The sequence below is a fragment of the Mesoplodon densirostris genome, chromosome 19 (assembly GCF_025265405.1).
Source record: "Mesoplodon densirostris isolate mMesDen1 chromosome 19, mMesDen1 primary haplotype, whole genome shotgun sequence".
NCBI lineage: Eukaryota > Metazoa > Chordata > Mammalia > Artiodactyla > Ziphiidae > Mesoplodon > Mesoplodon densirostris.
In genome coordinates, this window is record NC_082679.1 from 3,154,212 (window position 1) to 3,172,455 (window position 18,244).

The window sequence follows — 18,244 nt, forward strand, 5'->3', positions numbered from 1 at the left end:
TCTATAAGTATATTTACATATGTCCAAATGATACAGGTACACAGATACACTGCATAACTTTTATAACTATTCCGAAAGATTGGAAACAACTAGGGTACTTCTTATATAAATAGAATACTCATTCAACAAATTACTACGTAGTCATAAAAAGGTTAACGTTGTTATGTATGGATGTGGAATAGTCTCAGATACGCTGTTTGGGGTGGACATTTTCATGTTAATAAATGCTGAGTTTATAAAAATTTATATATGCACAAAGGCCTATGGAAGGATTACAAAAGTGACAAATATACAAAATCACTTCCATTATGACTGGCAAACTACGGAGACTTCTGACTTCTGTATCAGAAACGGAATAGCACATTGTATAGAAAAGAGCTAGCCTCGCATCCCTGACCCCTGTCCATAGAAAGCCCTGCTGGCAAGGCTAGCCTGGCCCCGGCTGCTATCTGGGAACGTGGATTTCAGGACGGTTCCCCCGATTCTCTGCTCAGAGTGACTCACTGTGCCTAAGCTGTGCAAGCAGCATGGTTAATGCTGAACACCTGCTTTCCCCGTGGAGGTCTAGACTCTTGATGTGTGCTGGGCAGAAGGTGTCCACATAAGCAGTGTCCAACCAAAGTCTTGAGTATCGAGTCTGTCATGGGCATCCCTGGTGGATGGCATTGCACGTGTATTGCCACATCTCTTTGCTGTGAGAAAGCAGTGTGTCCTGGGTGATTCCGCTGGGAGAGAATTCCTGGGAGCTTATACCTGGTTTCCTCTGGACCTCAACCCAGGCAACTTTTCCCCTCTGCTGATTTTGCTATTTCCCTTCACAGAATAAATAATAAATCACAGCCACGAATACGACTGCATGCTGAGTTCTTTGAGTCCTCGCAGTGAATCACCAAACCCGTGGGGTGGTCTTGGCGACCCCCAAGACCTCTGTGGTTGGTCTTTAACAGTCATGCCATCTTGTCCCCTCCAGCACCAATACCTACCCACATGCCCCCACCTCCAGCAAAACCAGCCTCTCTATGGACTGGCTACCACACCCAGGACGCAAACCCCATCTGGACCTCAGGTCAAGCCACATGACTCTCCTCTCAGCCACTAACCCAGAGGGAAGTGGATGAAACTTACTTCAGGTTCTGCAGGTTACAATCTGGACGACTCAGGGCCTCACACAGAAACTTCACTCCCTCATCTCCCAGGTTATTCTTCCGCAGATTCAGGTGTGTCAAGCTCTTATTCTGGAGGAGAGCGTCTGACAAATGTCTACAACTGGCTGCACCAAGCTGGCAGGACCAGAGCCTGTGGGGTCAGAACCGCAGAGACAGATGCTCAGGAGAAAAGCCCAAAGCAAGGCCCCTCCCTCCAGGTCACCCACGGGTCTCCCTAGACCCGAGTCCAAGACGTGCCGGATAGCTGTGCATACATAGCCTTTCTCGGTCCAGTTTTGTGCAATGCGCACACCAAGAATGTGCTAGTCAGTCATGATTGGGTTAAAAAAATAAAGGAATGATGGTCAAAGGATACTAAGTTTCAGTTACGGGAGATAACTAATTTCTGAAGATCTATTATACCGCCTAGACCATGCCTACAGCTAACAAAACTACACTGTATACTTAAAATCGTGTAAGAGCCTATGTTAAAAGTTACCACACACCAAAAACCGTAGTAATAAAGGAGGTGGGAAGAAACTTTGGGAGGTGATGGATATGTTCATGGCCTTGATGGTAGTGATGGTTTCACCGGTGTGTATTTATCCCCAAACTCACCAAACTGTATACATTAAGTATGTGCAGCTTCCTACGTGTTAAAAAAATAAAGTTTAATGTAAGAATTTCTTTTAATTTTTAAGTAAAAATGTTAAATAGAGGGAAAATATTTTAAATAGCTTTGAGGCAGCTGAGGATGAACCCCAGGTGCTGGAGCCAGTCAGATGTGGGTTCAAAGGCCACTCAGCCATTACCAAGTGTTGTTTGGTGAGCTGTGTTATTCCCTTCAGCCTCCACCTCCTCCGTTCTGAAGTGGGACTATGGTCTGTTATAGGAGCATGGGACAGTACTTGGCAAGGGTGCAGTACAGGTTACAGGAGATATGTAATAGAGATGTTATATATCAGATTACAGGTTTATTATAATAGTTATCTAACATTTATTTATATATTAGGTATTAGATTATGTAATTATATAATAGATCTATAGGTATTATATAGCAGACATAGGTAGTGCATGTTATTATATAACATATTTATTACATAAATATTACATATAATAGTTATATAATAGGCTATATTATGTATCATCTTATTGTATATTATTAATATTAATATATATCATAGTAAATGTACTATATGAAAGTATATGGAAGAAGCCCCTGGTGGTCCAGTGCTTAGGACTTGGTGCTTTCACTGCTGTGGCCTGGGATTGATCCCTGGTCAGGAAACTAAGATCCCGCAAGCCACAGGGCATGGCCAAAAACAATAAAATAACAAAGTATATGGCATAAATTATTATTATGAATATACATCATAGTAAATGTAATATATTAAAGTATATGGTGTAAGCATAATTATTATTTTATTATATATTATTAGCATAACAATTGAACATGTATAATATTAGTTCTTATTATATATGTATTAATGGCCTATTAACATTCTGGTTCTTTGAGGCTTAGGGATAGGCGAGTACTAATCACTGGTTTCTTTGCTCAGACTCCATGGCCTTTCACCGTAATCACCACCTTGGATGCCCCTAAGGACCTTGGGCTTTTCCAGTCTTTTATACTCACCTGAATGATATCCAACCCCAGGAAAACTCAACTTTCCATCTATTCCACACCTGCCCCCGAGAAGCAGAGTGTAGCTAAAGAACAAAATATCTCTGTAATCAGCTTGGCATCCACCACTGCATGTGGACTCTCATCCCTACCCAACGACCCCCTTGAGTCCTACAGTCCTATATATACCTGCTCCGGTAACATCTCTGCATGGTTAATTCACAGGCATTCCACTCTATGTCCCAATCCAAACTCCTCACACCCAAGTCAGTCTTCACCATGTCATAAAATGGCACCACCCTTCACCCAGCAGCCTAAGTCCATCACCTGGAGGTGTTCTTGCTTCCTCTCCCTCCTAAACCACCCCTAACCCATCAGGAAGTTCCCATGGCTCTATCATCAAATATACCCTGAGGTCCTACACCTCATCCAAGCCAGCTCTCTCTTATCCTCTTGCCTGGGGTATAGGCACTTGCTTCTTCTCAAACTTTTGCCCCTCATTATAGTCCATCCTTCAAGAACAGCCTGGATGATCTTTCAGAGTATCTCACTGTCAAACCTCCAAAAAAAGCACAAAATCCTATGCTGCCTGGGCGTATTCAGGCATCTTGCTGCCTCTCCAGCTTCATCTTCTCCCGTTATCCCCTCTCTCACGGGACTCCGGCCATACTAGTTTCCTTGTACAACACCTCCAAGCTCATTCGAATCTCAGAACCTTTGCCCTCCTATCCCTTCTCTCTGCTTGTGGCTTCCTCCCCGACTTTCTTCAAGTCTCTGCTTCAAGTGCCACCTCCTCAGGTAGGTTGGTGGGAGAAGACCTTAGGAGAAACCAATCCCACCACTGTATCTCGTCTACTCATCCCACTTTTTGTTTTTTCATATCTGAACTATTGCTGTTGTTTGTATCTCACTCCTAAAACTGCATCCTCCACACGCTCAAAAAGCTTGTCTATCTTAACCACCCCCAACCTTGGCGCCAGCTCTGTATCTGGAGATAGGAGCTTAGAGATCAGTTGACTAAAGCATCATCATTTCCTGGGGTCCTGGGACTTCCCTGGTGGTCCAGTGGCTAGGACTCTACGCTTCCAATGCAGGGAGTCTGGGTTCCATCCCTGGTCAGGGAACTAGATCCCACATGCTGCAACTAAAAGATCCCACATGCCGCAACTAAAGATCAATTAAAAGATCCCACATGAGACACAGGGCCCAGCTCCCAAGGGCACCAGCGTGGCCTGCTGTTGGCAGCCTGATCCACCACGCTTGGCACCCACCCGCCCCTGAGGTGGCGTCCAAGCCTCAGGGAAGATGATGTCCTGAATCCCCTCCAGAGCTATGGTGTTGGTGTTTGGAATGCTTTATCTTGCATATTATTCATACAAAGCTGTGAAAACAAAAAACATGAAAGAATATGGAGGAAGAATATTGAAACATTCAACTCACAAAGCAAGAAGAATATCAGAATTAAAGGAGTCTGTAAAGAAAGTAGGATGAATAAAGCAATAAAAAAACAGAAATAAAAATAAAACCAGAGCTTCCCTGGTGGTGCAGTGGTTGAGAGTCTGCCTGCCGATGCAGGGGACACGGGTTTGTGCCCCGGTCTGGGAAGATCCCACATGCCATGGAGCCGCTAGGCCCGTGAGCCGTGGTCGCAGAGCCTGTGTCCGGAGCCTGTGCTCCACAACAGGAGAGGCCACAACAGTGAGAGGCCCGTGTACCGCAAAAAAAATAAAAATAAAAATAAAAATAAATAAAACCCAAACCAAGAGAATTACAATATCTAAGAGTTGTTCCCTTCAATGAGCCTAGTAAGATAAACACTTGAAATAGCTTAAGGTAGGGAGAAGAGTAGAAAAAGGATTGACAAAACAAACAAATGGTTTAAGCAAGCAATGCTAAGCTTAAGTGACAGAAAATTAAGATTATATAATGGAGGTCTTTAAATGAATGCATAACATAGTTCTTTCTAAAATTTTAGAATAAATTTTTTTTGGACCTAGAGTGTGTCATACAGAGTGAAGTAAGTCAGAAAGAGAAAAACAAATATCATATATTAACACGTATATGTAGATCTAGAAAAATGGTATAGATGACCTTAACTGCCAAGCAGAAATAGAGAGACAGATGTAAAAAACAAACGTATGGATATGAAGGGGGAAGGGGTGGAGTGGGAGGAACTGGGAGACTGGGATTGACACCTATACACTATTGATACTATGTATAAAATAGACAACTGATGGGAACGTATTGTATAACACAGGGAACTCTACTTAATGCACTGTAGTGTCCTAAGTGGAGGGGATATATGTCTATGTATGGCCGATTCATTTTGCTGTGCAGTAGAAGCTAACACAACGTTGTAAAGCAACTATACCCCAATAAAAATTAATTAAAAGAAAAAAAAAAGATCCCACATGCCACAACTAAAGATCCCGCACGCTGCAGTGAAGATCCCACATGCCGCAACTAAGACCTGGCACAGCCAAATAAATAAATAAATATTTTAAAAAAATTTCCTGGGGTCCCTGTTAGAATTGAATTTCTTGTCACAATCTCCAGAGACTGATTCAACAAATTTGGGGATGCTACTCAGAACCTATGTTTAGAGCAATGACTAGCACATTGAGTAAATGCTCCATGAATGTTAGTTTTCAACAACATAACTGGATCCCGAATGAAGGAGCCACTGTCTTCTTCAATGCCTAACCCCACGGAGGGTCATTTCCAGACACCGAATGAGGAGGAACTTACACCAGTCTCTCTAAGACACACTTGGGGTGAGTCAGGGAAGCACACAGCAGCCTCACATCATCATCCTGGAGCTGATTAATTCCCAGGCACAGTCGAGTCATTCCCTGGGTGCTGATGAGAAGCAAGGCCAGGTCCTGACAGTGGGCCGCCAACAGGTTGCATTTCTCCAGGCTGTGGGAGATGAAGGTGCAAGGTGAGCCACAGCTATGCCCGGTTTCCTATCTCCTTCTCAAACTCTCAGTCCCTTGGGCCTTTGGGTCCTTTGGGACCCAAAATCATGGAAAAGTTAAATTAGATAAGGAACATAATTTTCATGGAGGAGAATGTGGGTAAAGGTAAGATTTCTCATTCTCATTCCTACTGACCTTTAGGGCAGATCATTCTTGATTGTATGGGGCCTTCCAGTACACTGTAGGATACTGATCACACCTGGTCAATGCCAGGAGCACTAGATTGCCCACTAGATGCCAGGGGCACCCTCCCCTTCCCAACACCGAAAAACAAGCGTGTGTCCAGACACTGCCTAATGTTCCCAGTGGGGACAAAACTGGCCCTCGCTGAAAACTGCTGTGTTTAGAGGAGGCTGGCAGAAGCCTAAGGAAGTTATACAAAAGAAGCTGATGGTCAAGATGCCCAAGATCAAGGTGAAGGCAAAGCTGGCTGAGATGGAGCCCTAAGGAGAATGGTGAGAAGGATGAAGATGACAAGACTGTGTCAGTGGGATGGGGGATCAACAGGGGGATCCCCAAGGCTCCCAAAATACAGTCCCACTGCCAACCCCACACTGCCACCCAAACTTGCAAAGGAAGTATTTTTGAAAAAGCAGGAGGACTTACGACAGCTCCTTCAGGGGGCACTTGGACATCCCAGTGGGCCCCTGCAGTCTTTTCAGCTCAACATTAGAGAGATCATTGTCCCCCAGGCTGAGGAATTTCAGACTTGAGTTCTTGCTGAGTTCCATAAACAGCTGATGACAAACCGTAGGGGTGAGGCCACACGATTCCAACCTATCAAAGAGGCCCCAGGATAGGCAGTTACTCCTGGGAAGAGTGGTCTTTGTTTAGAGACCCCCCCCGCCCCGATCCATGAACAAGAGCTGATTTCTCCCTGTTTCTCATCCCTTCAAAGACAAGACGGCTACGCCCTTTCAAGTCAGTGCAACTCAAAGTGTGGTCCACAGTCCGGCATCACCTCAGAGTCTATTAGAAATGCTAATTATCAGGCCCCTCAATAGACCTGCTGGATCCTGGGGGTGGATTCCAGGAATCTGTGTTTTAACATGCCCCCTTGAGTGATTCTGATATACGTTAAAATTTGAGAACAACTGCTCTACACCCATGCATTTTTTTCCTCTTTGCTAGTCTTTCTCTGTATTCTTTTTCTGCAGTGTTGACTCCTGTCCTCCCAGTGAATCATCAAACCAATGTGTGATCTTGGGGACAGATCTGGAAGAGCCAAGACTTACCACAGATACTTGAGGTTGAAGGCTGAGTGCCTCAAAGTTCTAAAAATCATCTTGGACACAGTAATTCCTAGGTTGTTAGAGCTCAGATCCAGGTGGGTCAGCTTGTGGTTACCATGAAGCACGATGACAAGCTCCTTCAGAATCTTCACAGGAGACACCGACTTGCACCTGAGGAAGAGAGGCAGTGAGAAAGTTTTGGAGAGAAGCCTGCTTCCCCATCTTTCCTTTCTAACACACACGTACACAACCTCAAGGATGATGTACAAGACATAAGAGGAGGGGCTTCCCTGGTGGCACAGTGGTTAAGAATCCACCTGCCAATGCAGAGGACACGGGTTTGAGCTCTGGTCCAGGAAGATACCACATGCTGCGGAGCAACTAAGCCCGTGCGCCACAACTACTGAGCCTGTGCTCTAGAGCCCGTGCTCTGAAACAAGAGAAGTCACTGCAATGAGAATCCTACGCACCGCAACAAAGAATAGCCCCTGCTCGCCACAACTAGAGAAAGCCCACGTGCAGCAACGAAGACCCAAAGCGGCCAAAAATAAATTTAATTAATTATTTAAAAAAACATAAGAGGAGTCCAAAAATTGATTTGAGTCGTGGTACTAAAATGTTGAAAAGGCAATCTCAAATATGATCACTAAGCTCAGTTGGATGTATGAAGTCAGGAATCCATCCTCTCCCCACTCCTCCTCAGATCTAATGTAAGATGTCCTGGGGCTGCCGACCCTCTTCTAGGGAGGTGACCACCCATCCCACACCAACCCAGAGAGGACTGGTGAGAACAACTCTCTCGTTTTGTTCTTGAACTTGTTTCTCCTTATCTTGAGAACTAAGTTATAGAATGAAAATAGAAGGGAAAAAAAGAAAGAAAGGAAAAGGACATCAAAGGCTGTTTAAGCCTGCCACCCGTGTATTTGATCCAGTTCCCTTGACACACAGAAGTGTGAGGACAAACATCATTGTCAACTCTTCTGCTCTTAAATCGTTGAATCAGTGGCTGCATCTGATTTTTAGACCTTGAGGCATGACCTTGAGAATGGTGGAGGGAGAGTAGGATAGAGTTAGTTGTCCTGGACTCCAGACCATCTGACCAAATTCCATCTCAAATTCCACTCTAAGTACTACTTGCTGTGTCCTTTATCAGTTAATTTCTTCCCTGGCTTCTCCCTCAAGGTCGACCTCCACCTGCTAATTCTTCCCTATCTTTGAGCCAGATTTGAGAATCTGTCATTTCTCCTTGCAGCATGCTATAGGACCACTAAGTTTCAATCCCCAATTATGCTTCATATCCAATGTATAGACCTTTACTCAAATATCTTTCAGGTAGATAGGGAAGGCAGAGGGGGCCTCCCCTGTCTAAAAGTGCAAAGCTTCCTTCTTTCACACCCTTTCTGAGTTGCTGAACTGATTTCCTTCTGCTTTGGGAGATGTCACCATCTCATATACCATCCTGATTATTTAAGTTTGTTTCTCCAACTCAGTGTAGGCTCCATGAAGGCAAGAATGACCTGTTCTGTTCACTGCTATAACCTCAGGACAGATAACAGATGCTCAATAAATACCTATTGAATGAATAAATGCTGTACCACAAATGACTCACCTTTCCTTAAGACACAGAGCACGTCTCATGGACTCCACATACCTTTAGCTCTTCTCAAACACTTTGCCCCTACCATGCCCTAGAAATTTTCTATTCCTTCATATTTGGCTCAAAAAGCAGTCCACCTTAAACGTCTTAAGGAAAAAGGAATTTGTCTACATGTATCTCTAGTGCAACATTGATTGCCCTTTTTTAGTTAAAATTATGAGATGAATTATTTTTTTTGAATCATCACTTTTAGTTTCACAATGGTACCCTAAATATTCCATCTTCTATGTTTTGTGGGTATTTCCTCTCAGAAAATCACACTATACAACTTTCTGTAGAGGTGATGCCAGAACCCCCCCATCTGAGTTGCCGTTGTGATACCTAAACTATTAAAGGTTCAGCTTCAAACAAACCAAGCAGAAATAAAGGATGCCATTTACAAGGGAATGTCATATACTAATTGAATTCTAACGCCATATTCATGACAATAATTGAGTTGTTAATGGCTCTAAAACAATGTGTTCTAGAATGGTCAAATCCCTTCTGATCAACTTGCCACCTACTGCTGCAGCAGATGGCCATTTTTTAGAATTTCAATCTACTTTGCCTAAGTAGCAGCTTCATGAATGTAAGTCCCTTTATTTTATTCTCCTGTGCATCTAGCTTACTTTCTGGCCAATAGATAACTCACGGCTGTCATCAAAAAAAAAAAAAAAGTGGGTTATTCTATTGTTTTCTTCAAACCGTGAGAGTCTCACACTTACGTCAGTTTTTGGAGTTTGCACCTTGGATTTCTCAGCTTATAACAGAGTTCCTTCATAGATGAAGTATTAAGCTTGCTGTTACTCAGGTCCAGCTCTCTCATGTTCCCGTTGCAAAACACAGAGCAAATATCCTCCCACTGATCGTTCCTGAAATCGACAACCCCTGTCCTTTGTGAGGGAGAGAGAGAAGGCTGATGAGAGTAAATGAAACTCAACCAACACGCAGAATATGATCTACAGGGGGCAAGAAAAGACCTTAACAAAAGAGACTCACTGGAGTTCTAAATATGAAAATGTGTAACCAAAAAAGCATAGTTTGCACAACACCAGATGTTTCATTCCCACAATCCTTAACCATTCTTTTTGGAGGAAAGCAACCACATAAGTGAGGCGGACCACAGGTATAATCCTTAAGAGTTCAGACTTAAAGTTAAATAGACTTAAGACAGATTCAGAGCTCTAACTCCTAGGATTTAATCTCTGTGCTCCAATTTTCTATCTCCAAAATGTGCCTAGTAAAATTTACTCTCCTAGGACTTTGTGATGATTAAAGAAGATTCATGCAAATATTTAGATCTTAGAGTTATTAGAATTCTAATTATTTAGAATTTCCCTGATGCAGTACGCTCTCAATGTTAAGGATAAAAGAGCAATACAGTCAGAAATCAATTTTTTTTATCTCAGATGAGATGAGGGAAGTAAAACAAAGAATATATTCTGAAAGCACCTGGAGGATATAAAGTTCTACTCCATAAGTCCAGAACTGTAACTGGTTAAAGTAGTTGTTTCCAACCTTAAGTGTACTTGTGTGTGTGTGTGTGTTGTGAAAGCCTGTGCTTTCATGTGTTTAACACCCCCAGTTAATACTGATATACAGAGTTTAAAACCACTGAGGAGAAAAAGCAGTAAGAAGCTGTGCTGTAGAAAAGTAGGACATAACCCAACATCAGAAGATCTGTTATGAACTTTAGGGAAGGTCTTAAACTTCCTTAAGTCTTAGGGTGATCATGCATAAAGTGAGGACTGATGTTGTCTGGGCATTAATTCTCATAATAAATGGGATGACCCTTAGAAAATCACTTATAGTAAGGGCACTTACTCACATGACCCAACAGTGAATGCTACCTAAATCAAGTCCCCTATTTAAGTTTTAGGGATTCCAATATAGGACAAATGATAGTCTATATGTATTGGACATTAATTACCCCAGACCCCCAAACCAAGTATCTTACTAATATTCCAATGTGGGCGAACACAAAGAAATTAGTCTACTCAAAACCTTAACTTGTTCAATCCAAATTGGACTGGTGCTTCTTATAGATTTGAGGGTTAAACAGGAAAGGATTTGAGAACATGAACAGCAGCTCCTGTCTCAAGATAAGAATTTAGAAAACATTCCCGGGACCTGAAATAAGTAGCAGAACAGTCAGGTTTCCTTATCTTCCAGCTCAGAAGCCAGAAGTGTCAGTGATGGGATAAGGTCGTAGGAGAAGAATCAAAAGTAGCTCAAGTATTTTTAAGATTCTTCTTCCAGGAGGACAAAGGGACAAACTCATCAGAACAAGCTTTAAGATTTTGTTGACACCACCGTTCCCACCCTGGCTCCAGTGTATGCTCAAAGGAGAGGCATACAGCATTTTATTTAAGGTCTGGGGCTCTGAAAGGGAGCTGGGCTGCTTAATAGTCACATTGACTAAGAAAACTGTGCTTTTATTCTGCAGTTTTCTCATCTCTGAATAATCATAAGAGATCCCCCTCCATTGTGTTATGGGCATCATTTTGACACAAGTAGGTGTTATAGTACAATGCCTGGCATACACACCTTCAACAGGCAGTGCCTGAGATAGAAAATCTACCTCTAAGTAGATGAGTTGAGCACCCAGGGAATCCTCCGTGACACCTAAAGGAAAATGTTCTCACAGACTGGAGCTGATCTAGAATGTCTGGTCAATCATAACCACTGATAACACAACCACAGACCCCCAGTTTTTCATGGAAGAACGTGGGAAGAGCCTGTGAAGATGAGAGAAACTTGGGGAAGGGACGGTTTTGCGTTACTCACTCCAGAGTTTCCAAGGCAGAAGTCAATTTCAGCTCAAGGATGGGACCGCTGACAGAGAGCCTCAGCTTACGTAACTTTTGACAGTGCTTTAGGCAAAAGGAAGAAACCTGGAGGTGCTGATACCCATGGATGTCGAGATCAGCTTCAAGGAGGTGATTCAAAATCTGTCTTATAAAGTTTTCATCCTGAGTCTCACATAAGCACTGGAAGAAATGCAGGAATCCGAAGTGCACTGAGAGAGCGTCATACTTCTCCAACCCTTCTGCCCAATCCAATAATTCGTCCATTACCCTGGGAGACATTTCACAGTGTAAGGTACCTTCTAGCTCTCTTGCTAGGTCTGTATTTAAAAGACCGAAGAAAAAAAGAGCCATCTGATGCCAATAGAAGTTTGTGTTAGCAAAGGCGTCATTCAGGAACACCCTCATCTCTTGATGCTTTGGGGGACCACCAAGGGATCCTCTTGTTCCCCAGAGCACATAAAACATGGCCCCCAAAAATGCCTGGAAACCTTGGTGAGCGAAAGAAATGCACTCTTCACAGTCACTGACCTTTCGAAGAATATTCAACCTCAAGAGAGAATCAATAAAAGAGGCTTCCAGATGCCCATGTTCCATGACCTCTTTTGCAAACGTGACGTTGGAGAACCACATCCCCTCTGCAGCCAGAGAGCACAAGGCTCTCCACTGTTCTGGCAAGCTCTGATCTGACAAGCTCACCTCTGCCGTGGCAAACAAGCTGCAGAAGAAATAGGCATAGATGCTGCTGGTGGTCTGTGTGGCCAGCCGGAAAGAAGCATTACTTGTCGCCCGCCGCATCTGCCACTTCAGGCTGGAACACACAGTCCAGCACACCAGGGGGGCACAGCAGGAATCAAAAAGAGTTTCCCTTTTTCTTAACCAATTCAAGACTTTATTAGCTTTGTCTAGGTCACCAAAGAACTTGATGAAATACTCCTCCCGGTCTCCCTCTGTGAACCCTGAGACGCCAACAAAGCATGGATTCACTAACAAATTTTTAAGATCTTGATTACCATAGTCTCTGGTCGTTATCAGTAAGGTAGCTGCGGGAATCAACTCCTTCTTCAACAAGTGGAGTAGGATTCTGGCCACTGGGAGCTGCTGGTACCAGTCTGTACAGGGCGGGCTTTCGTACAAGTTGGAAGACAGAGTCATCTCTTCAAAGCCATCGATGACAAACAGGAGCCTCTCGGGATGACTCCTGAACTCTTCGATGGGGACCTGAGAGTCAGGCCAGTCCCAGGAAAGCAGGTCAGCAAAGGTGGTGTTCACAATCTCTCCCACTTGATGGCAGCTGATGTAGAAAACATAGGAGAACTGGTGCTGAAAGAGTATGCCCTCTGCCCAGTGTAGCATGACCTTCATTGCCAGGGTGGTCTTCCCAACACCCGCCAGGCCCTCCAGTACTATTGTTGGTGGCTGGGCTCCAGGCCTGCTCAGATGCAGAAGTCTCCTCAGCTCTCTGTGCTCCTGCTCCACCATGTTGTGGAGATATATATGGTCATCAGGCCAAGGAGTGTTGTCCCACAGGACCAGTATTTTCATCCTCATCTTCTCTCTGTATCTTCTTCTGTGAGCTAAAACAGAAGGGAGGCAAAAGAGGCGGCCAAAGGCACATGAAAGGCTACTCCACATTGTTAATTATCAGAGAAGTGCAAATCAAAACTACAATGAGGTATCACCTCACGCCAGAATGGCCATCATCAAAAAATCTATAGGGCTTCCCTGGTGGCGCAGTGGTTGAGAGTCTGCCTGCCGATGCAGGGGACACAGGTTCGTGCCCCGGTCAGGGAGGATCCCACATGCCGTGGAGCGGCTGGGCCCATGAGCCATGGCCGCTGAGCCTGCGCGTCCGGAGCCTGTGCTCTGCAACGGGAGAGGCCACAACAGTGAGAGGCCCACGTACCGCAAAAAAAAAAAAAAAAAGCTATAAATCTATAAAATCTATAAATAATAAATGCTGGAGAGGGTGTGGAGAAAAGGGAACCTTCCTACACTGTTGGTGGGAGTGTCAATTGGTGCAGCCACTATGGAGAACAGTATGGAGGTTCCTTAAAAAACTCAAAATAGAGCTACCATATGCCCATTCCTGGGCATATATCTGAAGAAAACCATAATCTGAAGAGATACATGCACCCCAATGTTCACTGCAGCATTATTTACGATAGCCAAGACATGTAAGCAACCTAAATGCCCATCAACAGAAGAATGTGAATCACTGTGCTGGATACCTGAAACTAACACAACATTGTACATCAACTATACCTCAATTTAAAAAGCAAAAAGAAAGTAGAATTCCAGATTAAATGGAGTCCCAGGATGGCAGCTACGTGGCAACCGATATGGAATGGAGAAGGATATGGGGCTTCTGGAAACTGTCTAGAAATGACAAGGGAGCCGACTGATTCCTTGATATGTTGGATGGTGTTATGCTTCCCAAAGAATTTTGGGATGATGTAATGGTAGCTGCATAGAAAGTTAAACCAAAACAAAGCAATGATTACCTCAAACAAAAATAGAAAATGGGGGCTTCTCTGGTGGTGCAGCGGTTAAGAAACCGCCTGCCAATGCAGGGGACACGGGTTCAAGCCCTGGTCCAGGAAGATCCCACATGCCACAGAGCAACTAAGCCCATGAGCCACAACTATTTAGCCTGTGATCTAGCGCCCAAGTGCCACAACTACTGAGTCCACACACCACAACTACAGAAGCCCGCGTGCCTAGAGCCTGCGCTCCGCGACAAGAGAAGCCACTGCAGTGAGAAGCCCGCACGCTGCAATAGAGTAGCCCCCGCTCACCGCAACTAGACAGAGCCCACGAACAGCAATGAAGACCCAACGCAGCCAAAAATAAATAAGTAAACTAAATATTTTTTTTAAAATAGAAAATGGTTCCCCCCAAAAGTCATGTGTAGTGGGCTCAACAGTGACCCCCCCCCAAAAGATATATCCACATCTGAATCCCCAGAACCTTATGTGACAAAAGATGTGATTAAGGTCCTTGAGAGGAGAAGCTTACCCTGGATTGCGCCCAATGCAATCAGATGTATTTCCATAAAAGATAGGCAGAGAGAATTCTGAGACAAAAGAGGAGGCCATGTGACCACAGAGGTGGGAATTGAAGTGATGCTCCCACAAGCCCAGGAATGCCAGCAGCCACAGGAAGCTCAAAAGACGAAGAACCGATTCTCTCCCCAAGCTCCTAGAGGAAGCACAGCCCTGCTGACCCCTTGGGTTTTTTTTTTTTTTTGCGGTATGTGGGCCTCTCATTGTTGTGGCCTCTCCCGTTGCGAAGCACAGGCTCCGGACGCGCAGGCTCAGCAGCCATGGCTCACGGGCCCAGCCGCTCCGTGGTATGTGGGATCTTCCCAGACCGGGGCACGAACCCCTGTCCCCTGCATCGGCAGGTGGACTCTCAACCACTGCACCACCAGGGAAGCCCTGACCCCTTGGTTTTGGACATTTTCTCTCCAGCACTTAGAAAATAAAAATAAACTTCTATTGTTTAAGCACCCCGTCTGTGTTAGTGTATTACAGCAGCCCTAGAAAATGAATACAGCATGTAATCCTGATTAATACATGGCTCAGCATTGACTTATATCCACATGACACTCAATGCCTGTTCCTCCAAATCATACTTTTTTTTTTTTTTTTTTTTTTTTGCTGTACGCGGGCCTCTCACTGCTGCGGCCTCTCCCGTTGCGGAGCACAGGCTCCGGACACACAGGCTCCGCGGCCATGGCTCGCGGGCCCAGCCGCTCCGCGGCATGTGGGATCTTCCGGGATCGGGGCACGAACCCGTGTCCCCTGCATCGGCAGGCGGACTCTCAACCACTGCGCCACCAGGGAAGCCCCAAATCATACTTTTATTAGAGGATAAATGAGAAGAGGTACTTACCTGCCATGATGAGTCAGCAGATAATTGATTGAAAACCTAAGAAATGGCAGTATATGTTAATCACTTATGAACATAGAAATAAATAGCCAAAGTGGCAGCCAAGAGAGGCTGTGGTTGATTCCACAGAACAGAAGTCCAGGGCTGGGCAAAGGATCAATGCGTTTCATTGCAAGTTTTGCATTTTGTGATTCTTTTTGGATTATACACAAGTACAACATGTATTTCTTTGATGCAACTTAACTCGTTCCATCACAGTAGGTATTAGTTTGTCCATGTGAAAAATCTCCATAGGGCCACCAATACAAAAAAATACAGCTACGCAGCATTACTCACAATAGCCAAAATATGGAAGCAACTTAAGTGTCCATCAACAGATGAATGGATAAGGAAGATGTGGTACATATACACAATGGATTATTACTCAGCCATAAAAAGAAAGAAATTTTGCCACTGTAGCAACATGGATGGACTTGGAGGGTATTATGCTCAGTGAAGTAAGTCAGACAGAGAAAGACAAATACTACACAATATCACTTATATGTGGCATCTAAAAAATGCAAAAAACTAGAGATAGTAACAAAAAAGCAGCAGACTCACAGATATAGAGAACAAACTAGTGGTTGCCAGTGGTGAAAGGGAAGCAGGGAGGGGCAGTAGAGAGGGTGGGGGACTGGGGTGTACAAACTATTGTGGTGCGAGATAGGCTACAAGGGTGTAGTGTACAACACGGGAAATATAGCCAATAGTTTGTAATAATTGTAAATAGAGTGCAACCTTTAAAAATTGTGTAAAAAATAAAAAAATACATATACCTATTAATGCAACACAAAGACCAGAAACAGACACTGGTATCTCAGACCTTGGAGGGGACCCAGAGAAAATGTCCAGTTTATGGTAACCTATTCCTCAGTAGGCAGCACTGGAAGAACAGATGGGCAAGTTTCTGGCAGACTATACATTGAAGACAGTTTCAAAGGAGGTGGCCAATGTGGAGCCCATAAAATGAACGTTCCATCAAGCAATTTGTCTGTAATCATCACAAAGTAGTAGCCAAACCTGTTTCTTCTTCCAGCATCTCTGGTTCTTCTTGGTTTGGATCTTGGGGTCCCCATACCTGCGCCATCTCTGAAATAAAACAATGATGATGGGGTAGTGAGATTTCCCCTGGCTGAAAAAAAAAGTTAATAATGATGGATGGTCTTAGTAGAACCAACCATTTCTCTGACAGACTTGGAATTGAAGAGACTGAAAATCGTTATCTTCAAGCCTCATCAACCCAACTACTTTGGAAACACGCTACTTTGCAAAGACCACAGCACACATTAAAAGCACATCCCTGCCTGGTGGCCTTGGATCCAGCCAGTCTCCTGTCTGGAAGGCTCTCCCCCCAACCCCAATATCCACTTGGCTCATTCCCTCCCCTCTGAGTCTCTGCTCAAATCTTAGTGCCTCAGTAGTGCCTGATGATCCCGATTAACTCTGCACCTGATTCCTGCAGCACATACCTTAGGCAGACCCCACCCGCCCTCCCCTCCACTCTCCACTGCATTTGTCACCTTCTAGCACACCCTATAACATACTTATTCATCATGTCCGTTACCCGTCGCCCCACACTGGAGGAGGAGACCGGTAGCCAACCTGTGTTTGTTCACTGATGTACCCCAAGTGTGCACAGCAATGCCAGCACACAGAAGCCACTCTGATATCTTGGAAATAAAATGCCATGGAAGAAAAGCACTGAGAAATGGTCTAACCCCAGCTCCCTGATGTGTTTCACGTAACCACTCAGAAAGTCCTATTCTCAAAAACGAAAGGACCCCTTCCATGTCTCCCCATGCACCATATGATCCAGCAATCCCACTCCTGGGCATATATCTGGAGAAAACCATATTCCAAAAAGATACATGCACCCCAATGTTCATTGCAGCACTATTTACAACAGCCAGGACATGGAAGCAACCTAAGTGTCCATCAAGAGAGGAATAAAGAAGATGTGGTACATATGAACAATAGAATATTACTCAGCCATAAAAAAGAATGAACTAATACCACCTGCAGCAACATGGATGCAACTAGAGATTACCATACTAAGTAAAGGAAATCAGATGGAGAAAGACAAATATCATATATCACTCATATGTGGAATCTAATGTTTTTTAAAATGGTACAAATGAACTTATCCACACAAGAGAAACAGACTTACAGTTATCAAAAACAAACTTATGGTTACCAAAAGAGGGAACACTGGGGAGGAGGGATAAATTGAGGAGTTTTGGATTGACATACACACAAGATAGATAACCAACAAGGACCTACTGTATAGCACAGGAAAATCTACTCACTATTCTATGATAACCTATGTGGGAAAATTATCTTAAAAAGAATGAATATATGTATAACTGAATCGCTTTGCTGTACGCATGAAACATTGTAAATCAACTATACTCCCAATAACATTAAAATTTTAAAAAATCAGAAAGTACAAAAAAAAAGAGCTGGACTGTTCCAAATGAACAGCCTGGAATTTAAATCTAATTTCTTAAAAAAAAAAAATCCCAGTTCTCACTTCCCTTTGGCCATCTATGGAAGCCTGTTGAACTAAACATTCACCCCTTCTCCCAAATCTGATGCACTAGTCTTGGTGGGGTGGAGGGTGTGTACAGTGAGATGGTAAAGACCCTCCCACGTCTGATATGGCCTGTCTGGCATCATCCTCCGTGATGAGGTAGGATCTGGAAACCACCAGGGAAGGTGATACTGTTAAGAGAAAAACTGTCCCAAAGATGAACAAATGATTGAGAACCTACACCGCACCCAATGCCTTATAAGTTTTCACCCTAGAAACTCAGTTAGGTGTAGCTAGCTCTGTTTTCAATAAGAGAGAATGGGGCCCAGTGGTACATAATTTGTCCTGGGTTACAGTTG

The 18,244-nt window shown here is 44.0% G+C and overlaps 1 protein-coding gene across 1 annotated transcript in view; it reads right to left on the reverse strand.

The window, feature by feature from the left end:
• NLRP13 (NLR family pyrin domain containing 13) overlaps nucleotides 1–18,244 on the reverse strand; it is a 31,795-nt gene that overhangs the window by 5,285 nt on the left and 8,266 nt on the right. The window contains exons 3-8 of the mRNA XM_060085055.1: nucleotides 16,376–16,444; nucleotides 11,403–12,999; nucleotides 9,341–9,508; nucleotides 6,983–7,150; nucleotides 5,518–5,688; nucleotides 1,126–1,296 (exon numbers count right to left, since the gene is read on the reverse strand). Coding sequence (XP_059941038.1) covers nucleotides 1,126–1,296; nucleotides 5,518–5,688; nucleotides 6,983–7,150; nucleotides 9,341–9,508; nucleotides 11,403–12,999; nucleotides 16,376–16,444 — 2,344 coding nt within the window. The remainder of the gene's footprint in view (nucleotides 1–1,125; nucleotides 1,297–5,517; nucleotides 5,689–6,982; nucleotides 7,151–9,340; nucleotides 9,509–11,402; nucleotides 13,000–16,375; nucleotides 16,445–18,244) is intronic.